This window comes from Oncorhynchus tshawytscha, linkage group LG29 (assembly GCF_018296145.1).
Source record: "Oncorhynchus tshawytscha isolate Ot180627B linkage group LG29, Otsh_v2.0, whole genome shotgun sequence".
Taxonomy (NCBI): Eukaryota; Metazoa; Chordata; class Actinopteri; order Salmoniformes; family Salmonidae; genus Oncorhynchus; species Oncorhynchus tshawytscha.
In genome coordinates this window covers 16992428-17018068 of record NC_056457.1, presented here as the reverse complement: position 1 = coordinate 17018068, position 25641 = coordinate 16992428, and the positions used below count along the sequence as shown (strand labels likewise).

The following is a 25641-nucleotide window of genomic DNA, read 5'->3' as shown; positions in this document are numbered from 1 at the left end:
TTAAATGGATAGTGCAAGATTTTCATTGATACCAATTGTATGTCTCTGTGTGCAGTTTGAAGGAAGTGAAAGGCAGTTTTGCGAGCCATTGCTAACTAGACTTCCAGTCATTGCACTGACGCTAGTTAACAACTTCCTTAAAACTGTTCTCAGAGACATAAAAATGGTATCCAATAGTTCACCTGACTCTGGCTAAGTAGAAAAGGGCTAAATTGCCAAAATCTCGCACTATCCCTTTAAAGTTGGATTAAAAATGGCCCTCTCCCTCCACCTGGCAGTCCATTCCAGGCTTAATGGAGGCACATGGTAGTGTAATGACTGTAAACCCCTGGACTGCTCCAGCTCCACTTAACCTGTCCAGAGCCTGTCTCTCACCAATGTCGTATTACCCCTCGACTCCTCCGTCTGCTGGGCCTCTCTCTGTCTGTAGTCTTCCCCCTATGCAGCAAGTGTCTGCGGATGGTGTCAGCCTGGGCTGCAAGGATATACACATACGTGTACAAAAGGACACACTCGACACAAGTCCAACAAAAGTAAATGTACACACATTTGCACAAACCTACACACACACACACCACCGCACACACACACACACACACACACACACACACACACACACACACACACACACAAAGATGCTTAAGAGATATTCATTCTTTTGTGAACTCTTTCCATTCTGTACTTGGCCCTCCATTATTGAAGAGAGATAGCAGGAAAGCAGCTAGCTGTATATCGGACTCCTGAAGGGCCAAAGGTCCTCGTCCATTAACCCTAACTCATCTACTGTAGACTCTGTGTATTAGAAAGGCATTAAATGTGCCCTATGTGCCTGATCCCACACTCTCAGAAAAAAAAGGTGCTATCTAGAATCTTAAAGGGTTCTTCGGCTGTCCCCATAGGATAACCCTTTGAAGAACCCTTGTTGGTTCCAGGTAGAACCCTTTTGGATCCAAGTAGAACCATTTTGGGTTCCATGTATGACCCTCAGTGGAAAGGGTTCTACATGGAACCCAAAATGGTATTACCTGGAACCAAAAAGGGTTCTCCTATGAGGACAGTCGAAGAAGCCTTTTGGAACCCTTTTTTCTAAGGGCGTAACTAGAGCTCTGTTTACGTAACTCCAACGTTCACACAAATCGTCCATAGACATCATTTGCATGACGTGATTGTGAAAGAATGAGTCATGAAAGACGAGTCTTGTAAACATGACAAATTACTTTTTCTCTCTCTGTCTATTGTAAAAATGTAGTTCAGTTTTGTGGCGAGTGTTTGTTGATAGCTGCTAATTACTGTGTACTAGTTACTACTGTGTCTTCAAAATGACCTTAAATGTTTTCACATCATTCAACACAGTGAATCTCTACTCCTCACAGATACTTTTTAAAGACCATGGCTGGTGGTTTCATTTCACAAACATGTTTCATTCACCTCCATGTAAGGCTTGACACCAATAGTCTGAGGAGTTCTCTAAAGCACTAGCATATCTAAGACCATGGGGCATTTTCAATAATGCCCTTTTGAGGCCTGAACTAAATCAGTCCCAGGAGAAATGCTTCAGACTTTTAAACAGTCTAGTAGTCTAGTATTAAAGTGGTTATTGTTTTGCATTCCTTTATTTGCTAGCTACAGCCCGTTGGGTGAACAAATGTTGTGGTTAGCTTCCTCTGTGGCCAGCTTGTAACGGTCTCATTTCCATGTCCAGAGGAGAGATGTATAGTGGGGCTGGAGTTGGGTTTAGAGGGACAAAAGGGAGTAAACTTTGACGATGACACACACACACACACGCACGCACACACACATAAACACACACACAAACACACACACACACACACACACAAACACACACACACTCCCTCCAAGCCATTGCATTGTCAGCAACTTAACTGTTTGTGAGCTGTCTTTAGTCTGAAGGTGTGAGGGTTGAAGTCAGGTTTAAGGATCATGTTGTAACTGTACACACCAGTGTTTTACAGTATCATGCTACATTCCCCGTCAGAATGTTTCTGTCAGAAGTCCTCCAGTGATTGTTTGATATAGAAAGGGGCCTGTGGTTTCCTGTAGGCCTGTCCAAGTAAACCTCATAATACTACTGTAATGGGATTAGTAGTGGAGTTTTGACTGACTGGGAAACCTGGCTCAACAGCAGGAGATTAAGTTACTGAAACACACACACACACACACCAAACACACGCGCGCAGGAGGGCAGGCATGCACGCACACAAACACACTGACTTAGAATACCTAATGACGAGCAGCAGACCATACTATTTACCAAGAGATTTTTCATCTATATTTTTCATTGCTGTCAATTTACTACCACAATGTCATGCTGGCTCTAAGACCGCACTCAACGAGCTGTATAGGGCCACAAGCAAACAAGAAAATGCACATCCAGAGATGGCGCTTCTCTTGGCCAGTGATTTTTATGCAGGGAAACTGAAATCCGTTTTACCTTACTTTTACCAGCATGTCACCTGTGCAACTAGAGGTGACAAAGCTCTTGATCACCTTTACTCCACACTCAGAAACGCATACAAGGCTCTCCCTCGCCCTCCCTTTGGCAAATCTGACCACAAATCTATCCCCCTGATTCCTGCATACAAGCAAAATCTCAAACAGGAAGTACCAGTGACACACTCAATATGGATGTGGTTCGATAAAGCGGATGCTAAACCACAGGAATCTTTCACTAGCACAGACTGGAACATGTTCCAGGATTCATCAGATAACATTGAGGAGCTTACCACATCAGTCACTGGCTTCATTAATAAGTGCATCGACGATGTTGTCGTCCCCACAGTGAACGAACATACATATCCTAATCAGAAACCATGGATTACAGGCAACATCTGCAGTGAGCTAAAGGCTAAAACTGCCGCTTTCAAGGAGCGGGACACTAATCTGGACATTTATAAGAAATCCCGCTACGACCTCCGACGAGCCATCAAACAGGCAAAGTGTCAATACAGGATCTAATCCTACTATGCCGGCTCTGATGCTCGTCGGATGTGGCAGGGCTTGCAAACCATCACAGATAACAAAGGGAACCCCAGCCACAAGCTTCCCAGTGACGTGAGCCTGCCAGATCGGCTAAATGCCTAATATTCTCGCTTCGAGGCAAGCAACACTGAACCATGCATGAGAGCACCAGCTGTTATGGATGACTGCGTGATCTCACTCTCTGTAGCCGATGTGACTATGACCTTTAAAAACGTTAACATTCACAAGGCCGTGGGGCCAGATGGATTACCAGGACGTGTACTCAGAGCATGCACTGATTAGCTGCCAAGTGTCTTTACTGGCATTTTCAACCTCTCCCTGACCTTGTATGTAATACCTACATGTTTCAAGCAGACCACTATAGTCCCTGTGCCCAAGAACAGCAGGATAACCTGTATAAATTACTATCGCGCTGCGTTGCACTGTAGCCATGAAATGCGTTGAATGGATGGTCAGGGCTCACATCAACACCATCATCCCAGACACCCTGGACCCACTCCAATTCGCATACCTCCTCAACAGATCCACAGATGATATTTCTCCCACACTGCCCTCTCCCACCCAGAAAAGAGGAAGATCTACGTGAGAATGTTGTTCATTGACTACAGTCCAGCTTTCCACACCATAGAGCCCTCCAAGCTCATCACTAAGCTCAGGACCCTGGAACTGAAGACCTCCCTCTGCAACTGGATCCTGGACTTCCTGACGGGCCGCATCCAGGTGGTAAGGGTAGGCAACAACACATCCACCACGCTGACCGTCAACACGGGGGACCCTCAGGGGTGCGTGCTTAGTCCCCATCCTGTACTCCCTGTTCACCCATGACTGTGTTGCCACGCATGACTCCAACACCATCATTTAGTTTGCTGACGACATGACGGTGGTAGGCCTGATCACCGACAATGATGAGACAGCCTATAGGGAGGAGGTAAGTGACCTGGCAGTGTAGGCAGTTGACCCTTTTATTTAGATTTTTGCACTGTCTCTATGCACACTCACAGGGCCTTACACACTCACGCACACTGGCACTCCAACACACACAAACACTCACTTCATAATTTGCTTACACACATAAATGCACATACATGTATACCGACTCTACACACACACACAAACCCACTCACCTACTGTACAATCATTATATACCCAGCTGCTACTCTGCTTATCATATATCCTGATGCCTAGTCACCTTACCCATACACAGTTGAAGTCAGAAGTTTACATACAAGTCGGTTAGGACATCTACATTGTGAATGACACAAGTAATTTTTCCTATCAGAAGCTTCTGATAGGCTAATTGACATCATTTGAGTCAATTGGAGGTGTACCTGTGGATGTATTTCAAGGCCTACCTTCAAACTCAGTGCCTCTTTGCTTGACATGGGAAAATCAAAAGAAATCAACCAAGACCTCAGAAAATAAATTGTAGACCTCCACAAGTCTGGTTCATCCTTGGGAGCAATTTACAAATGCCTGAAGGTACCACGTTCATCTGTACAAACAATAGTACGCAAGTATAATCACCATGGGACGATGCAGCCTCCATACCGCTCAGGAAGGAGACGCATTCTGTCTCCTAGAGATGAACGTACTTTGGTGTGAAAAGTGCGAATCAATCCAAAAACAACAGCAACGACCTTGTGAAGATGCTGGAGGAAACAGGTACAAAAGTATCTATATCCACAGTAAAACGAGTCCTATATCGACATAACCCGAAGGCCACTAAGCAAGGAAGAACCCACTGCACCAAAACTGCCAGAAAAAAACAAAAGACGCCAGAAAAAAGCCAGACTACGGTTTGCAACTGCACATGGGGACAAAGATCGTACTTTTTGGAGAAATGTCCTCTGGTCTGATGAAACAGAAATAGAACTGTTTGGCCATAATGACCATCGTTATTATGTTGGAGGAAAAAGGGGGAGGCTTGCAAGCTGAAGACACCATCCCAACCGTGAAGCACGGGGGTGGCAGCATCATGTTGTGGGGGTGCTTTGCTGCAAGAGGGACTGGTGCACTTCACAAAATAGATGGCATCATGAGGCAGGAAAACTATGTGGATATATTGAAGCAACATCTCAAGACATCAGTCAGGAAGTTAAAGCTTGGTCGCAAATGGGTCTTCCAAATGGACAATGACCCCAAGCATACTTCCAAAGTTGTGGCAAAATGGCTTAAGGACAACAAAGTCAAGGAATTGGAGTGATCATCACAAAGCCCTGACCTCAATCCTATAGAAACCTTGCGGGCAGAACTGAAAAAGCATGTGCGAGCAAGGAGGCCTACAAACCTGACTCAGTTACACCAGCTCTGTTAGGAGGAATGGGCCAAAATTCACCCAACTTATTGTGGGAAGCTTGTGGAAGGCTACCCGAGACATTTGACCCAAGTTAAACAATTTAAAGGCAATGCTACCAAATACTAATTGAGTGTATGTAAACTTCTGACCCACTGGGAATGTGATGAAGGAAATAAACGCTGAAATAAATAATTCTCTCTACTATTATTCTGACATTTCACGTTCTTAAAATAAAGTGGTGATCCTAACTGACCTAAGACAGGGAATTCTTACTAGGATTACATTTCAGGAATTGTGAAAAACGGAGTTGAAATATATTTGGCTAAGGTGTATGTAAACTTACGACTCTCTGGTACCGCACGGCAAGCAGTACCGATGCACCAGATCTGGAAACAACAGGACCCTGAACAGCTTCTACCTCCAAGCCATAGGACTTCTAAATAATTAACCAAATAGCTACCCAGACTATCTGAATTGACCCTTTGCACTTTAAGTCTTTTGACTCATCACAAACTCTGCTGCTACTGCTTATTATCTATCCTGTTGCCTAGTCACTTTACTTCTTCCTATATGTACATATCTATCTCAGTTATCTCATAGCCCTGCACATCGACTCAGTACTGGTACCCTGTGTATACGGCCAAGTTATTGTTGCTCATTCTGTGTTTATTATCTTTCAATTATTTTGTATTTTTCTCTCTGCATTGTTGGGATTAAGCATTTTACTGTTAGTCTACAGCTATTGTTTACGAAGCGTGTGACAAATGCAGTTCGATTTGATATGACACACACTGATAAAGCATGTTCTGGCTCGGGATTGAATGTGTTTTAAATAGTGCTTAATCCACACTGTCTTCTCAAACCTCACATAGGAGATACTGTACAAAGCACATTTCCCTCAGAGTCTCCGTTACCAAATTGAATTGGACTCAATATTATCATTTATTTGAATTGCATAACCTAAGCAAGAAGAATTAGCTGTTATGTGCACTTAATGAAATAGTGCGGAGACTGTATAACTGGGCTATACTGTATGTGCAGATGGTAACAGTCTAGTCCCTGCCAAAATAATGCAGTGCTCTGAGTCCAGGCCGCATTACACACTCCTCAAAATGCAATGACCCACTTAGGAAATTACCCCGAGAGAGATTCCTAAGGAACGACGGATGACCACTTGGATAGAAAACAGTCATGGATAAACACACACATGCATACACACCCACCCACACACCAACCCACCCACACACCAACCCACACACACCCACGCACGCACACACACACACACACACACACACAGACACACAATGCCATGCACCCACATGGCTAATTAACAACATGTGTATGCGAAGCTAGCAGCCAAACCTTCCACTACGCAATGCCCCAAAACTGCTCCCAAACACCCTCTAGCTAACGAATCGGAGATTTGGAGTGTTAATTAATTGGTCATTCATTCTAGTGGTCTTTATTCTGGCACTGTGGTTATATTACCCTACAATTACTTATAGCGCTTCTATCATGATATTTCCCAGTAGATTGAAACATATTGTATGCACACTGAAATGATTAATCTGTGACTTGAAGTGAATCTGAGGTACTTGCTACTTTGTTGGTGATGTCTTAGTCCAGGTGATGTTTGTCCCGTCAAGGCCAGGTCTCTATCACTCCGCCAATGACAATGTCACACCTGGTTCCATACAGTATGTTGGTCTTGCGTCATGGGAACCTGCATCTGCCAAAGAGTGCTGTGTGATGTCTCCAGCTGCTCCTCCATCTGGTGTTATGTCACTGGGTGGGCGAGGAGCTCCAGGTGACAGGACTATTTGGAATTTTGGCCTCTCTTCCATGACACCAGTAAAACATGCACTCAGACCAAGGGTTAAGGTTTACTAGGGACACTGGCTTGAAGAAGCCTGAGAGGTGATGGCCATTAAAGACTGCGTGAAGCATGCCTATCTGTCTGTGTCTCTCTATGGGGAGCTAGCGCTAGCCTAACACTGTGGGTTAGCCTAGCGTTATGGGTTAGCCTAGTGGTATGGGTTAGCCTAGCGCTGTGGGTTAGCCTAGCGGTGTGGGTTAGCCTATTGGTGTGCGTTAGCCTAGCAGTGCTAAGCCCATTTTACAGGAGCAGCCTGGACCCGGTGTGTGTATTAGTCTACGCTAATGCCTTCCAGATGAACATGCCTTACCCACCTATACAGTCTCACAAAACGGATGATTGTTCCATGGGTTCTCCCTCCTAACGAGGAACATGTGTGGTGGGGAGTGTGTGTGAGTGTATAGAGATGCGTGTGGAGAGGGACTGGGATGGAAGGAGTGAAGTATGGGAATGCTTCCACGTTCTCATCCTCTTGGCAAATTAGGTGAAACTGTGGCAGATTTGTAATCCATTGAAGCGGAAAGTAATGGCTGGAAATGAAAGCACAAGCCAGATCACCTTCACAATGCAGAAAGAGAAATGAGGGGAGTCAGTGCAGCACAGTTTGCGGACCAATTTGTCATTGGTATTAATATTCATAATCATGAATTCATTGTGAATATACACATAACTAACTCATCAGGTCTTTATATGAATTAATGTGCTATCCTATCCATGCACTATGTCATATGCCTATCTTATTCATGTGATTTAATACAGTATTTGATTGTGTGTGTTTCAGAGCGGGGCTCCCAGGGCCAGATAGACCTGACCGAGCTGATCGGCATTCCTCTCCCCCCATCAGTCTCCTTCATCACAGGGTTCGAGGGCTACCCGGCCTACAGCTTCGGGCCCGATGCCAACGTAGGCCGCCTCACCAAGTCCTTCATCCCCGACCCCTTCTACCGCGACTTTGCTATGACCGTCACCGCCAAGCCCACCACGCAGCGCGGTGGGGTCCTCTTCGCAATCACCGACGCCTACCAGCGGGTGGTGCACCTGGGGGTGGCGTTGAGCCCCGTGGAGGATGGGTCTCAGCGGGTGCTCCTTTACTACACCGACCCGGGGGATGGGAGCACCAAGGAGGCGGCAAGCTTCAAGCTGGGTGACCTGACGGGGAGGTGGGCCCGCTTCACGCTGACGGTGCAGGGGGCGGAGGTGCGCCTCTACATGGACTGTGAGGAGTACCACCGCGTGGCCTTCCAGAGGAGCCCGGAGCCCCTCACCTTTGAGGCCAGCTCGGGCATCTTCGTGGGCAACGCCGGTGGCACAGGGCTGGACAGGTTTGTGGTAAGTTGACAGGTGGGTTTTTGTGGTGTTTTTGCTTCTTTTTGTGTATGAGTGGAGGTGTTGGGGGGGTTATTTTACGTTGGTTAGGCCTATAGTGTGTTTGTGTTTAGTGTCCTCTGCTTGGTTTTCATGCGCCTGGTTGCTGTTTGGCTGCATGGTTGCTGTTTGGGCCTCAACCCTTCCAAAATGCAATCAGATCTCGGTCTGATTTAAATGTTCGATTCCATAATGATTTTCCTCAGCACTACAATGATTAAATTGAGAGTGCGCCCCAAACCCAATAGTAATGAGTCCCAAAACGGTGTGTTCAGAAGTGGTCATCAGGGCTTGCCACAGGCTGGCAGCATGGCTCGCCTCCATAGGCTTTGAATGACTTCACGGTCGATTGCCTGGGAAAGAGAGAGTAGGGTGAGTCATTGTGGAGAACTTGACTAAGAGCTGGGCTCACCACTTCTGCTGACATCATGGTCAGCCATTTTGATTTTAAGGCATGAAAAACCCTGATGCAACATTATGGCAATAGCAGAGGCTAGAGGACTGAATGACCTATACATCTTTATAAGATATACAATAAATGCTATGAATTAGCTTGTGAATGCTTGTGGAATTAACATAACGTGCCACAAACCAGTGTTCACCTAGCCGGAGAGTGTTTACTTAACTCTGAATTTGTTGTAAAATGGATAGATGAAGAGAAAATGGAGATTGCTTACCTAGTTTTAATCAGACTGCGTATGTCACGATCGTTGTAAGGAACGGACCAAAATGCAGCGTGGTTTGTGTTCATGATGATATTTTAATTAAAGAAAGCACTGAACACAAACTATACAAAACAATAAAGACCGTGAAGCTATAATGAGAACTGTGCTGACCACACGCAACTAACATAGACAATCACCCACAAACAAACAGTGAAACTCAGGCTACCTAAGTATGATTCTCAATCAGAGACAACTAATGACACCTGCCTCTGATTGAGAACCATACTAGGCCGAAACATAGAAATCCCCAAATCATAGAAAAACAAACATAGACTGCCCACCCCAACTCACGCCCTGACCATACTAAATAATGACAAAACAAAGGAAATAAAGGTCAAAACGTGACAGCGTATGTGACTCTTCTGCGAGCCACAAGACTGTGTTATCCCATTGACCTAAATCCTGGCATTACAATGCAGTTTATTTCACCCTTAGATATAAAATAACCAATCAATTGCTATTTCCACTCCACCATACCACTACTTAATGTTGTACTAATCTAAACAGAGTGGATGAACTAATAAATCAGTGCCTGCTTTAGTTTTAAAGTGCACCAAAAAGCTCATTTCAAGCAGCTATTTTCCTCTCATTAAAGTTTCATTGGAGCGATGGGTTAGTAGATTCTGAGAAATACAGTTAACCTTGGGGAGAGGAGCAGGAAACTCTCTCTCTTCCAACCTGCTTGTTTCAACCTGCACCCGCCTATCTCTTCTCACCTAGCACCCGGGAGCAAAGCAGACTGCTCGCTGATCAGAGCCTATCACTCTATAAATCACTCTGTGTTCATTGCTCATCTTCCTTTAGTCCTCTCTCTTTCTCTTGCTCTGCTAAGAGGGTGCGTGCACATGAGTGTGCGTGGGTGTGTGCGTGAGTGTGTGCGCGAGTGTGTGCGTGCATGTGCGCGTGCTTGTCGGCGTGAGCGTGCGTGTGCGTGCATGTGCGTGCTTGCAGCCAGGCAGTCATGGTAGTCATACCATGCTGGTTTGGGACCAGTGGTCTTCAGTAACAGCCAGTTCTGATAGTGACCATGTTTGTTTTATTTCTAAATACATTTAAGCGTTAGCTGAAATCTTGCGAAGAGACTTTGTGTAACCCTGACGTAAGCAGCATATGTTTTAGATGTTCTACTTGATAGGACCGTTTATTGTGTAACTTACCATCACAACACAAGACCTTCGCGTCTGCTGTCTTTGCAACGGTTACTCGGTTCCAACAGACATGGTTGTTTATGCAATGTGGTGGCTTGTGCTGTGAGGAAAACCCTCCTCTTGCTGGGTGCCTGTTGGTGTCTGCTGTAGCCAGCTTGTTGTTACCCTGCCAAACAGTGTGCAGAAAAGTTTAGTCAGTCTAGCCAATGCTCCTCAGATTACAGGCAGGCCGTGAGATAACGTTACTGATCCAGTAAGGTCTGAGGAAGAGAGAGGTACACCACTCCGCCCTCCTCCCCGTCTGCAGCCAAGAGACAATCCAGCTCAGCTGAGACATGGCTCTCTGTGCCTTTGGCCACATCCCCATCCTCATAAATCTAAGCTCACTACTCCCCTCCGCCACAGGGATGCTCTTACCATACTAAGTGTACCCTCTAGCTGAGGGTAGCTGCATCTAGCTGCTTTTATAGTGCCTCGTTTCATTTACTGTAAATGTCCCTTTTCTAAAATAATGTGGATTTGCAAGTTGCATTTTATTGTACAGCATTTACTGCTATATTTGTGTTTACTTGGTCGTGTCAAATCTGTTTACTTCATTCTTCTGCTGTTGATGCTTATTTTTGTGTTTATGACTGAGTCCTGTTAGATTAGTAACATATAGCCAATAGTGGACATGGATCAAAACAACACTATTGGGGGGGGGGGGCGATGCTCTGCAGCTGGCCCGGTGCTGCTTCCAGCCTCTCGTACAGTATGTACTGTTTGTGTTTGTAGCGTCTGAGGAGTCGGGATGAACATAAAACAGCAAAAAGAAGAACAGCCGATTCACATTGGACAGTAGAGCTCAATTCTATTATTATGTCTTTGCTCAGTTGTGTCATCGTAGGGGTGAAAAGCAATATCAGTAGTCTACCGTAGCATTCCAGCAATATTACAGATGAGGGGTGGGATTCGGGCCCTTAGAGCAGCTTTTTTTTTAAAGTCTCGCCCATCAGGCACTGGGATCACACACTGTGAGCAATGCACACAAACGCATACAATGTCATTGCAATCACACAGCCGCTGATCAGTATGGGTCAGCAGCACCCCCTGTAGGTCACAGCTGCAGTGTTGAGCAGGGTTTCCCAAGCTCTGTCCTCGGGACACCAGGGGGTGCGCTTTTTGGACTTTGCCCTAGCACTACACAGCTGATTCAAATAATCAACGAATCATCAGCTGAACGCGATTGATGGTAGTGTTTCCTATTTGGAAGGTTCACTGATCGCAATGCTTTTAATTCAAGTTTAATTCAACAAAATCCTTGATTCTGCTGTACCGTGCTCTTCTCGCGTCCCTTTTCTATTCAAAGATTAAGATTGATCTCAGAAAAGCTCATGAAACTTTGAATTAATCAGAGCTCGCGTGTTGCATGGCACATTTGTTGTTTATCTGCAAACTCTGTTTACAGCATCAACAGATGGACTTGATTTGGTTGACCCAGATTGATCCTGCCTCTCTTCTCCCTCCCCTCCTCTCCTCTCTTCTCCCTCTCTCCCCTCCACTTGTTTCCTAGAAGATTTGTTGGATTAAAAACAGGTGTTTGTCCTCTGGATAGAACCCACAAATAGATTTACCAAGCACGCCTTTGTCCATTTGCAGCACTTCTGTTATTCATTGCTAGAGTGGGATCTATGTTTTGTTCGAGTTATAGCAGTTTAAAGTTTGCTTGTCTTGAATAGCTATTGTCAGTAAGACTAGAGGCACCTGTTCGCCATACTTGAAATGCTGATTTCAATTGCAGTAAAAGGTTGTGGAATGGTATTACTAATGGGAGTGAGAATGGTCATTCATTTGGTGTGTGTGTGTGTGTGTGTGTGTGTGTGTAAGGGCACAAGGGTTCATGCATTGACTGTGAGTGTGTACACTAGTGTTATTGTGACTTACCGTCTCCCCTCTCTCTCTCTCTCTCTCTCTCTCTCTCTCTCCCCCCCAGGGTTCTATTCAGCAGCTGGTTCTGAAGGGAGACCCCACGGCCCCAGATGACCAGTGTGAGGAGGACGACCCCTATGTGAGTGTGTCCCCTTAATCCCAATACTCTACCTTTTAAGGACAATTCCACCCAAAAACTATATTTTGGTATTTGGTTCATTAGTCCATTTACTATTTGCACTGCCCCCTCCACCCCCACCTCCACCCACACCCCCACCCCCACCCCACCCCCACCCACACCCCCACCCCCACCCCCACCCACACCCCCACCCCCACCCACCCCCCCACCCCCACCCCCACCCCCACCCACACCCCCACCCACACCCCCACCCCACCCACACCCCCACCCCCACCCACACCCACACCCCCACCCACACCCACACCCCCACCCACCCCCCCACCCCCACCCACACCCACACCCCACCCCCCCACCCCCACCCCCACCCCCACCCACACCCCACTCTATATAGTCTCGCTGTTGTTATTTTACTGCTGCTCTTTAGTTACTTGTTACTTTTATCTCTTATTCTTATCTGTTTGTTTTTTTAAACTGCTGCATTGTTGGTTAGGGGCTCGTAAGTAAGCATTTCACCGTAAGGGTTTACACCTGTTGTATTCGGCTCATGTGACTAATACCATTTGATTTGATTTGATATAGTCCCAAACATGTGTTGCATGTCAGCAATCAAGTTTAAGGCTGTTTAAGGCTGTTGGAGCAGTGTTTGTGGTTAACACCAGAGACAGTGGTAAGGTACTGTACAGGGGCTCGCCTCGCTGCAAGGTTCACTGATATCCTCAAAGCTTGAGGTCGAAGTTGCCCTCCAACAGGTGTGCTTGGATCAGAGGACTCCACCCCCAATACTAAAACTATTATGAAAATTTTAAATCTGACCTTGAATCAGTGCTAATGGGCTGAACTACGACAGACTCCATCGAACCTGAGAAAGGCTCATGATGAATGGGCTCATCACCCCCTCTTGTGGTTGTGAGAGAGCATCACAGGACTGTGTGATCGAGTCTGGTCTGCAGCCTGCAGGGCTTTACAGATTGTTTTGGTTGATTACATTTCTTTGTATTTCCCCCCCTCTGTTTTCATCTCTGTTTTTTAAGTATTTCCACATGCATAAGCCTGAGTTATTGCTACTTGGAAAAGCATTAGATAATTGGCTTGTGATTGAATATGTAAAAATAAAAAAAGGAGATTGCAAATTCATGAGTCATAATTTAAATGGTATGTTATGACAAGGTTGCTACTAGAGTATTTCCATTGTTATTCTCTTTCAGGCATCTGGGTATGGGAGTGGAGACGACTCCTTCGATGACACAGAAACTCTGGATGAAGTGAAGAAGGTAGTAGAGGAGAGAGAGTACATTATGGTGAGTGACACACACACACACACACACACACGTACAGACCCAACCACGTACAGTATATTAACATGTAGACATATTTTATCCCACTCTCATAACCCACGAGGATAGTTTACGAAATACTTCAATTGAAACGTCAACAAAATGTACACCTTCTAAATCCATACTTCCACAGTGTTTTTACAGTACATCCAGAATCAAAGGGCCTGGGATCAATCCAATTGAAAAATGTCCTCCTAATAGGGCCAGTTAGGTGGGAGACGTGGAGTTATGCCGTTCCTCCTGCTGTTCTCCATGGGAGAAATGCTCTTAGCTCAGCCAGATCTGGCCTGATGTTCTTGGACTGCGTCTGGGAGGAAAACATTTCCTCTTCTGAATATCAGCTGCTTTCTGACACATCTGTGCTCCACTCCCCCATATCTCACCACAGCCATTTAGATAAGAACACACTGGTTATTCCCAGAGATGGAAATGAAGCTCGCTCGTTTGATATGGAGTCCATTAGAAGAGGTCCGAGTGAGTTCTGCATCCAAAAACATGTTACTGTCTGTCTCACTCCCACTCCTCTGCTGTATCCTTCTGCCCATTTGGAGTGAGACGTATTGGTCTTTAGCTTGAAGGACATTTTCATGCCTCAAAAAATGATCCAACGTTGACAGACACATCCCATGCTACAGTATATGTCGTGGAGATCATGCTCTGTTGACAAGATGCTTGCACTGTCTAACTATCCCTTTGACACTGCCTTCCGTCATCTTTTCAGTGCATTGAACTTTCACATGGACACCAAGCAGACTGCTTAACATCACACCTGCTTAGTCATTCACTGATGCTTGGCAGAGTTTCTCTTCCAATATCCCATTAGCTTTTTCTCTCCAATTACCAGGGAATGGATATGATCTGAAAGAATGTGATGAGATCAAAAGTTCAGTAGGAGAGACCACACTGTGTGCAGGTCAATGGGAATTTTCCAGGACACTTCAGGGAAGCACACTTCTAAGTACATGGAGATTAGTAACCCAACTTTGAAGCACCACATGGTTGTGGTTAGTTAGTTAGGCAACACACTACCAAGGTTACTTACTTCTCTCTCTTGTGGTCTCTCTCGCTCTCTCTCTCTCTTTCATTCTCTTTCTCTGTGTCTCTGTCTCCCTCATTCTCTGTTTCTGTCTCTCATTCTCTCTCTGCCCTTCTCTCTTACTGTCTCTCTTTATCTCTCTCGCTCTCTCTCTCTCTCACGCTCTCTGTCTCTCTCTCCCCTTCTCTCTATTGCGGTCCATCTCTCTCTCTCTCTCTCTCTCTCTCTCTCTCTCTCTCTCTCTCTCTCTCTCTCTCTCTCTCTCTCTCTCTCCCCCCTTATCCCTGTCTCTCCCTCTCCATCTCCCTGTCTCTCTCTCCAGCTGTGTGTGAAGGTTGGACTTTGTGTGGTCTACACTATCCTCCCTTACCTCTCCTTGAGGCTGCTCCCACTCACAGCTTGCTTGTGTCCTCTGTCCTAGCCGGCATTGGGGTAGACTCAGGAAGAGTGATTTGGCTAATGTGGAATCTTTGGATTTTCGGAGGGAAAACTGGTCCCAGATCTGTGCCCATGGGCGGCTTCATCCGAGAGCATAGGATGTACTGAGGCAGGGGAGGATGTCTCTGGCATTCCAAGTGTGCTTGTGGATCCGATCCCAGCGTTTTCCTGCATAGCTGGTTTGGCAGGGCTCCTGGTCTGTCAGCCCACACACACACAAACACATTTATACACACATATGCATGCTCACACATACAAATACAAACATAAACACACACACACACACACACATAAACACACGTCCACATACATAAGCTGTGAGCCAGAGAAGGAGAGAAAACACACCATGCAGCTCCTCTGCCCCCTATCGGAAAATAGTATGAATTAAGCAGTTTGAGAAGATTTGAATCCTAAGCAACCTGCATAGACATTGTTTGAAGTACAATAGACCTACATAGCTACTGTAGTAGGTCAAAGCTGTGTGCTGGGAAATCCTTGGTAGAGCATGGGTGAAGTAGGCTTTCTGGTGCTCATGTGAATTTCCTTTTTCAGCTTTCTTACCTGCCTACTTCTCACTTAAAACATATTTTAGCATTTATTTAAAAAATGTATTGAACATAATATAAAAGCACACACAATCAAAACCACAGGTCACAATTACAATAGAGGAACGAATTACATCAAATGATTTTACAACATCACAGTATTGCCACAGTTGTAAATGTGTAGTTTTAAGTGTTTACAATTACCATTTTATTACTACAATGACTATTTTATACAGCCACCCCCAACCCCAAAATGCATAAGTCCCTTTCAAGATCCATATTTTGTAGTTTTTAAGGTAAAGCACACCTGACCTTATATTTAAACGTTTTGTAATTGACATTTTACACTAAATAAGAGGTGATATTTCCTGGGGACAGAAAAGGCACCAGATGGTAGGTGGACCCACTTACCTGAATACTTACCTCAACATACTTACCTGAAAATACCTACCTGAACATACTTAGCAAAATAATTACCTCAACATACTTACCTGAACCTGAACATACTTAGCTAATTCTGTAAAGCAGTGGTTCCCAACCTTTTTAGCTTACTGTACCACCAACTGAATTTTCCTGGAGTTCCCCCTCATTTTACAATTAAGCCTATGGTCTTCTCAAGCACCCCCTGTGGATAGGCCAAGTACCCCCAGGGGTCCTAGTACCCCTGGTTGGGAACCACTGCTGTAAAGTATTTTCAGTTTGATGGCTGGCTAACTGCCTGTGAAAGGGGGATGCCTAGTCAGTTGTTCAACTGAATTCATTCAACTGAAATGTGTCTTCCGCATTTAACCCAACCCCTCTGAATCAGAGAGATGCAAGGGGGGGGGTTGCCTTAATCGACATCCACGTCTTCGATCCAGCAACCTTTCAGTTACTGGCAACTATGCTCTAATCGCTAGGCTACCTGCCGCCGCCTCTGCACCTCAGCTTCCATAATCTGATTCTTGATGTGGATGTGCTCCAGGATATTCTCAAGGAGACACTTGTGAGACTGTTTCTTCTTGAGAACTTTCATCTTTCTCAAAGTGGCATTGTATGCATGAATCACCTTTCTATCCACACCTGACCGTTTTCACCAGCTGGTCTCTCATCCTTTCAAAGTTGTTGTTTCGTCCTGAAACTCATTCACCTTGTTCTCCTTTTCACAAATATCCACAATCAGAGAATACATATTTTTCCCCAATTTGCTGTTACACTCTCTCTCTCATGATGGGTTTCATTCCAGCTCGTGTTGGACTCCACAACAACATGGTAGAGGCAACAACATCAAAATCATCCCCGCTGTCTGCCAATGGTGATGATCACAGGATCAAACTTTCCAGGGGTGTCAATGGCAAACATTTCCAAGCCCTGGGTTCAGAATGTGTTCACAAGAGTTGATGAAAGTTGTTCAAATAAAGTTATGTAATAATCCACCAGAGAACCAGAAAAGTCATCTGAGTCGTATGTAGTTTGCCCAGTAAGGACTGAAAGTCAATTCTGAAAATGCAACAAATTATCATGGCAACAATTCAACCAAACATTCCAAATTCTTGGGGCTCCTTGATACGAAATGCAAAGCCATAGCAAGAATGCTTTAAAACAATTCAAACAAACATTCCAAATTTTAGGCTTTTCCTAGGGCGACAAAACCAATCTCGCAGAACATGATGAACCTGACTCTAGCTGTATGTTCAAATGATACATTGTTTTAAATTTCTTCCGGCTCTCCCCCTACCCCTCAGCCAGAGGAGCCAATGATCACCCCAGTGCGTGCCCCTCCCACAGAGGCATCGCCCAGTGACGATGAGGAGGATGCTGGCGAGACCTCGGGTCAGGAAGTGGAGCTGACCGCTGAGAGAGGTGAGAGAGAGGCTGAAGACTGTACACAATTTATTAATTTATGATCATTTGAAATGAAAATTCACTGCGTGAACATGTTATTATGCCTTGTGGTATTTACATCAATAGCCACTAGGTGGCGGTATAACATGGTGAGGTAAGGAGCCATATACTGTACATTTGTATTGATGATTTTGTGTCTTTGGCCACAGGACCAAGTCAGACAGCGGATGCAGCCTATAGACTAGGAAGTGTAAGTATCAGTTGTTGACTTGAATGAATGAGATTGAATAGGATGTAACTGAAGACCTGGAGTGTGTTACCTGATCTATAACAGTGGTTGTCAAATCTGTCATTAGTTGTAGTCCTGAACTAGCTCATCTGATTCACCTAGTCAAAGGCTTGATAATTCGTTGACAAGTTGAATCAGGTGTGTTAGCTCAGTAGTTCAAGTACATGGAGTGGCTGGGGTCCTGGAAAAGAGTTTGAGAACCCCTGCCCTATTGTACCTGACGAGCCATCGATAACAAATCATTTTTTGCCAATATACCAGACATACCACACTTTTCTAGCTTGTTCTAAAACATCCTTTCATGGTGTGAGCCTACTCTCTCCCTCCAGGCGATGCCCAGTCAGAAAGGAGAGCGAGGAGACCCAGGGCCAGCCGGACCCCCTGGCTCCCCCGGCCCCCCAGGCCCGCAAAGCCCGTTAGGCGATGGCTCCTCTGGGGAGGGAGAGCCAGGACCAAGGGGCCCCCAGGGGCCTCAGGGACCAGCAGGAACACCCGGAGCACCCGGCAACGACGGCCAGCCAGTAAGAGCCAGTTTGTTAGCACAGCATCCCCTCCCTTCACCACCCATTGATCATGTTTATCAGCACTGCATTGTAATTGGGCAAAATCGCAGTTGTATCTGGTTACGGTCGATTCATTCGTTCTCTTTGGCTCCTAGACAGTTCCTGCCAAACACCAGACAACACCCTGCCTGATTTGTCATGCTACGCAATGCACAATAAACAAAGTGAGAGCTTGGCAGTTGGCAAGCGATAGGGGAGCATTCTCTATTCTCCGTCTCACATTGTGAACATGCTATCCTTTTTATTTGTGTGGTTTGGCCCGCCCGGCATATTTTTCACCAGAATAGTTCAGTTCAATTGGCGTTCTCTCTCTGTAATTCTGTCTCTATAAACATCTGCTATTGTCTATTGTAATGGCCTATTTAGGTGGTTTCAGGCCTTCGGCCGTTGTCCATGACGGCTTTATTGTCATCTTGTTCAGTGGTTGAGAAGGGCAGTTTTTGATGTAGCTGATGTATGTTTATGGGGTCAAAAATAGTTTGGGGTCTTTTAGATTGTTGTTTTCTTTGTTCTCCAGGGCAGTGGAGGGAAAGATGGTGACCCAGTAAGTATTCTTCATGTCATTGCTCAATATGACTTCTGCTACATTTCTATGGACTTCAAGCTTTCATTATTACTCGACTCACACATCTCTGAGTTGAGATCACTACACTGTGTAAATTAAACTATTAGTCTACTTACAGTCATTTGTTTCAGTGTTAGGCCCTACAGTACACAATACATAAGACTTGACCCTGTTGTCCTGCTACATACAATGACTCCCACCCTCTCTCTTTCTCAAGAACACTGTACACATGCCACAGCTTCCCAGGCACACACACACACACACACCACAGGAGGTTGGTGGTACCTTAATTGGGGAGAGTGGGCTCATAGTAATGGCTGGAGTGGAATTGGTAGAATGGTATTAAATACATCAAACACATGGTTTCCAGGTGTTTGGTGACAATCCATTTCGTCCATTATTATGAGTCGTTCTCCCCTCAGCTGCCCCCTATGAAACACACACACACACACACACACACACAACCTGCCAATATCTCACATGTGTGCACCAGACCCAGTACTTTAGCCAATAATGGAGGAAAGGGGGATATAGTGATTTAAAAAGGATTTACATAAATTAGGAAAGTTTAGTTCATTGTGCATGCATCTCCAACAGCTGTAGTCCAAAATGGCTGACTATTTATTTACAACTCATGTCCCTATGTTCTACGGTGGTCTCTCTAGCCGTTTTTCATCTGTTTCACCTGCCCACCTATGGGGTGGGATATAGGTCCTGCTTATATGTGGTACATCTGTGTGGGGTTCTGTGTGTGTGTCTGCATCTGTGTGTGCGTGTGTGTGTGTGTGTGTCTACATGTATGTGTGTTTGCGTGTCTGTCTGTGTGTGTGTGTGGCATGTCTGTGTGTGTGTGTGTGCACACAGTCATAAAGGGGCTTCAGAAGAGATTAGATAACTGTTGTAGTGAATACCGGGGTGAATGTTCTCTTTGAACACTGTGTTTATGGAGTGAGATATAACTCGAGGAAGGGCCACACATGAATCCAATCTCCAACTCCTGCCAATCCACCAATCATTGTTAGAAAGCCTACAGTACAGTACACAACCCATGTGGATTTCTATATATGTTTCAACCAGCAGCCATTTCTCATGTTGATAATACTCACTTGCTGTGTTCCTACCACAGGGAGAAAATGGAGTTCAGGGATTCCCAGGCTTGCCAGGAGATCCTGGTCCCAAAGGAGACAAGGTGCAAAACACATAGTGTATAACATCACTGTTACAGAGGGTACATGATGTACTAGTGACCTACAGGTTTTAGCAGCTACAAGGTCATGGGGGACTGTCACTGAATAGTTCAGCAGTGTTCTACGTCATTGTACATTATTCATCTAGCCGAGCACCAACACACTCGATTCAACTAATCAAGGGCTGGCGATGAATTGAATCAGGTGTGTTAGTGCTGGCCTTGAACAAATCCCCCTACAGGCTCCCGTGCCCTGGGATTGGATTGAGAAACACTGATCTAGTTGGTTGTTGTGTTTGACCCTGGATTGTGTGTTGTTGTTGACCCCTGTAGGGTGATCCTGGAGTGGGCAAACCTGGTTCCCCCGGTCCTCCCGGGCCACCGGGTCGACCCAACTCATCCAGATCCCTGGTATGTAGTGGAATGAACCACCCTGGATGTGTGGATTAATGGATGGATGGATGGAATAATTAGTTGATTGATTGATTGATTCATCAGTTCATTGATTCATGTGGTTGATGTGGTTTGCAGAATGTTGTGGACGGTTCGGGCTTTGAGGACTTTGACAGTGACACAGAGATTATGACAGTGAGTGGCCATCCTTTTCAAAAACCTAGAATCCACCTGCTGTTGTTCTGCTCTCTGATTATAGCCACAAAGGCTGTCTGGATACACACAGTTAGCATTAGCGTTAATGTGTTATAACGGTTATGCTATTTGTTACCATTAATGTTAATATTATTTATTTTCTTCATCCAGGGTCCCCCTGGTCCACCGGGTTCTCCAGGGCTGCCTGGCCCCCCAGGTTCGTCTGAGGGCCTCTCTGCGTCACCTGGAGCCCCTGGGACCCCCGGGAAGGATGGAGAGATGGGTAAACCTGGACAGCCTGTGAGTCACCCAACACTTTACTGAAACTCCATCACTCTCACTTATACTGTTAAAGCCAGTGAGTGGTAAGATGGTGCCATCCCTCTATCACTTGTAGTTCTAAGGGCCAATTAAGCAGCTGTTATAGCACACCCTGTGGAGAGGTCAGCATTGCTACATTCCAACCCACATTTGAAGGAGACTTCTAAAACCGCATTGTAGACACAACTAAACTCTGTGGTGGTGTTCCAGTCCCTTTTTCCATTGCTCACCTGGCCTCTGTTTCAGGTGATGCTGGGTTGGTTTAGTGGCTCTGGTTCTGGTTCTGGGTCTGGATTGGTATTAAACTCTGGTCCTATCTATTCATTGAACCGATGGGCCAAAAAGGCATAATTTCCCCCACAAAGCATCTGTGGTTTTGCGTACTCTCTGTGTTGCAGAACCATGAACAAAGGGTGTGTGTGAGCTTACAAATCAATTTCTTAGAACAAATTGCTGCCAGATAATCAACAGCATGGAACTCCAGGTGTCTGCCACAAGATTTGTCAAACCCAGCAGCAACCTCCGGACAACCTTACAGCAATCCCTTCTGTTGCCCAGCACAACTATAACATCTCTGATCGCTACATGACAAGAGATGCCTGGAAACCATTTGGATAAGGCGTAATTCCCCTGCAACCCAGCAATTTGTTCCATTTGCTTAAGCCTAGAACGTTCGGGAGGCCCAATGTTTATGTGAATGATTGAACGGGTGATTGAGGGACCCAGAGCAGCTGTTGCCTTGGTGAGGTCACCATGGAGCTGGACCCTCGTGACACCAATCTGGCTGCCTTGACAACTTGTATTGTAAATGATACTTTCTGACCTGCTGTGAATTGGGGAGATTTTTACTGTGGGAAGGAGGGCTGTAGACAGAGGCATGGAGGCAAATATTGATTTGTAACGGTTTAAAAAAGTACATTGGAATTTGACTTTCAATCATGAACAGTTAAGATAATTAACCAGTGATATGGTTATATAATAGGGTCAAACCTCTATACTGGTGTGTAACACACTGCTTTAGTAAACATGAAAAAAGAGGGGTGTTTTATTATTGTTGCATGTCTGTTAATCAATCTAGAAGGAAAGCAGGAGTGACATCACTCACATACCAGTCATTGTGTGTGTCACCCAGTCTTTTAGGCAAACTGTAAAAGGAGCTCTGTGTTTATAAGCAAGTCTGCTCCCCTTTGCTACGGTAAACACAACCCCAGTCAGCGTCCCTCTCTGTCTGTGTGGTCTAGCCTGCCTGCGCCACGCTCTACAAGCTGCCTGGCCTGGCCTGCTGTCCTCAGAGCATGTACACAGCTCAGACTTCTCGTCTGTTCAAAGCCAGGGACCTTGATCACAGAGCACTATGGGAATTGCAACCTTTTGTGTTTGACAGAGTAGGTCAAAGTTTGCATTATCCGATGATGCAGGGTCAGGTCTTTTTTTCAGCCCCCTACTGGTTAGGTTTAGGATCGGAGGTAGCTGGTTGAGTAATCAGATCCTAGATCTGTGGTTAAGGCCGACTTGTACCTCGACAGATTTGACAGTTGCCCATGTGATCATGCATTCCCAGGTCCCAACTTCCCACAGACAAACCCCTGATTACTTGGCTCTGCTCCAGACAGCATGTAATATTGTAGCTACACACTGTTTCACTGTTTGGCTGTTTCATCAAACTACATGGCTGTTATGTTTCAAATCCAACCCGACACGTACTCTAATCAACCTCCTCTTTGGTGAAGTACAGGGATCTCACAGTCATCTTTCCACAACACGTCACAATCTATTTCCATGAGATTTGGCAGTGTTTATGCTTACTTTCCCAGTGGTGAGATATTGCTCAGCCTCATCACATTTTAATCTGTTCTGAATGACAGATTACGGAATGTTATTGCCCAGGCCAATAATCTCTCACTTAATCTGTTGAGAAACATTTTTAAGTTTGTTTGACGATACGATTCACAAAATACTGTAAGACCGTTAACCAATGGAGATAAAGATATTACGAGTCTAGTGTGGAAAGGTTAAAGGTTCAGAAGCGATGAAGCAACAATGTAATCTTGGCTCCTGGAGCTAATGGCTTCTGACTGCAGCTAGAGCATCTCATGAAACATGGTCTCTCCCATTATTCGCATCGTTGGGGAAAACTGCCTTTTGACTTGAGAATGTAGGAGGCTTTACTAACTGTGTGAATGGATCACTTACAGGACATTTATCGCATGTCAGTTATGATCGTTGAAACTATGAATTGTGTTCAGGCTCTTCTGAATAGATTAATAAATGAATTATTTCTAAATTAGCCGGTGGACTAAAGATAAAGTATATTGTCTTGCTGTGCTGTCAGATCAGACACTTCACAGCTAAATACAATCTGACAAATGGAATGATCCCATACTGGGCAGAACTACATTACGGAGAAACACATCTAATCTAAGGAATTGTTTTATCTCCCAGGGGGTTGATGGACACGATGGGGACCCTGGTCCAGCAGGCGAGAGAGGAGAGAAGGTACGACCTTTGGATATAGACCTCTGATATCCTGTGTACTGACTGCGTAGAATATATCATCTCAAGACAGTCTCCCTCTGATGTAAAAAGAGCTTCAATTTGATTGATTTTAAATTGATTGAAACATTGCTTTTCTTTGACAGGGTGAGCCGGGTCTGAGCGGACCTCCTGGACCAAAGGTAAAGTCAGAGTCACGCTGCTCCATCACTCCCCAAGCTTCAAGTGACCATACAAACCACAATGGTCTTTCTCCACTATTCAAACCCAAACACACTTGTTCCCCACATGTGAATGAAGTGATAATTACTGCTAATAACCAGAACCAGATAAAAACAATTTTTTAAACAATACCTATGCCTAGCCACTCCCCCATCAGCGTTTTCAGATCTAAAGGAATAACATAGGCCTAAGCTACTGTGATGCCTCCACCTTCCTGCGGGTGTAGTGGAAGCCCCCTCCATAATACTTACACCCATCCAGTTCCTTCACATCTGCAAAAATGGACGTTGTAATAATGTATGATGCTTCAGGTGGTTTTAAGACTGAACCATTGTGCTTCTCTCCTAGGGGGAGCCAAGTGCTGCAGGGTTCCCAGGTCTGCCCGGCTCAGAGGGCCCAGAGGGGACGCCAGGCCTGAGGGGCCCTCCTGGGCCACCGGGACCCCCAGGAAGGGGCTTCAGCTTGGACCTGGAAGTATGATTTCACTCATTCAGTTCTCCTGTCTGTCAGAGGGTCAACAACATACTGTACACCTGATTATTTTCAAGCTTTTGTAATGAAGGATCACTAATACTGTTCTCATAACAATGTTATGTATTATTGTATTATTATTATAAACTTTAAAGTGATTTACATTGTATGTTGGGAGGGATGGGGACAACGACTCACCCTATACATCACCAATGTGTAGCACCCACCTTAGTGATGCTCGGCAGCCATTTTGTGCCAGAGGGCTCATCACCACACACCAGTTGTCATTGACTGTATGTTGTTTACAGGACATTGAGGGGTCTGGGACACTCGGTGGCTTTGGGGCAGTGATGCCCAGAGGCCCTCAGGTAAGAACACAAAGAGTGGTTTCTATATGGAGCTACTGGGACACCATTTTGCTTATAAGACTGATATACATATGAAAATGTGTGTGATTAATACTAACAATCATTTTTACCTGGTGCTTTCCACAGGGTCCTATTGGGAAACCTGGTCCTCCAGGACCAAAGGTACTGTATGCCCTCATGTCTTATATCACTGACACAGTGAGCTTACTCTATGTACCTATCAGGCATGTTTTAATACGTTATCATGTCCCATCTTTGAAGCAAATTGACTATGCTAAAAGCTAACTATGTGAGGCAGCTACTTTCAAAAACACACTTCAGCCTGACATCAAATTCAACGTGTACTTGCAGTCGGCAGTCTTTTCACGGCCCTTGGATGTTCGCATGTATGCTAGACACACAGTAGTGTATGTGCTAAAATGTCTACGTGTACTAGATCCATGGTGTGAAGTGTGACTCACTTGTTTCACCACTGACTGTGATAGACTACCTTCTATTTTATATTTTCAGTGATATTGTTCACAAACACGTCCCCATTAATAAAATGAGAATTAAAAACAGGTTCAGCCCCTGGTTCGTCCGTGATCTGGCAGAGTTACTCCACCTCAAGAATTCCATTTGGCAAAAGGCTCGGTACGTGCATATTCAGGCTGACTGGCTCTCATTCAGGAAAATGAGAAATAAGTGCACTCAGGCTATCCGGAAGGCCAAAGTTAGTTACTTTAAGGAGCAGTTCTCTCTCTGTGGGTCTAACCCCAAGAAGTTCTGGAAAATGGTTATAGACCTGGAGAATAAACCCTCCTTCTCATAGCTGCCCATGTCCCATAATGTTGATGATGTGGTTGTTACTGACAATGCCTACTGACATGACATGCCTGACATGCCTCCTTGCATGTCCAACATCTCCCACCCCTTCTCATGTGACTAGCCCCGATACTCCT

The 25641-nt window shown here is 45.2% G+C and overlaps 1 protein-coding gene across 4 annotated transcripts in view; it reads left to right on the top strand.

Annotated features, from left to right (window-relative positions):
- LOC112227571 (collagen alpha-1(XVIII) chain) overlaps nt 1-25641 on the top strand; it is an 82907-nt gene that overhangs the window by 31804 nt on the left and 25462 nt on the right. For all 4 annotated transcript variants that reach the window (XM_042308918.1, XM_042308917.1, XM_042308919.1 and 1 more), the window contains exons 3-18: nt 7954-8501; nt 12383-12457; nt 13663-13755; nt 17535-17652; nt 17844-17884; nt 18253-18444; nt 19004-19030; nt 20178-20240; nt 20571-20648; nt 20769-20825; nt 20997-21125; nt 23589-23642; nt 23786-23821; nt 24210-24335; nt 24641-24700; nt 24827-24862. In XM_042308918.1, the coding sequence (XP_042164852.1) occupies nt 7954-8501; nt 12383-12457; nt 13663-13755; nt 17535-17652; nt 17844-17884; nt 18253-18444; nt 19004-19030; nt 20178-20240; nt 20571-20648; nt 20769-20825; nt 20997-21125; nt 23589-23642; nt 23786-23821; nt 24210-24335; nt 24641-24700; nt 24827-24862 (1733 nt within the window). The remainder of the gene's footprint in view (nt 1-7953; nt 8502-12382; nt 12458-13662; nt 13756-17534; nt 17653-17843; nt 17885-18252; nt 18445-19003; nt 19031-20177; nt 20241-20570; nt 20649-20768; nt 20826-20996; nt 21126-23588; nt 23643-23785; nt 23822-24209; nt 24336-24640; nt 24701-24826; nt 24863-25641) is intronic.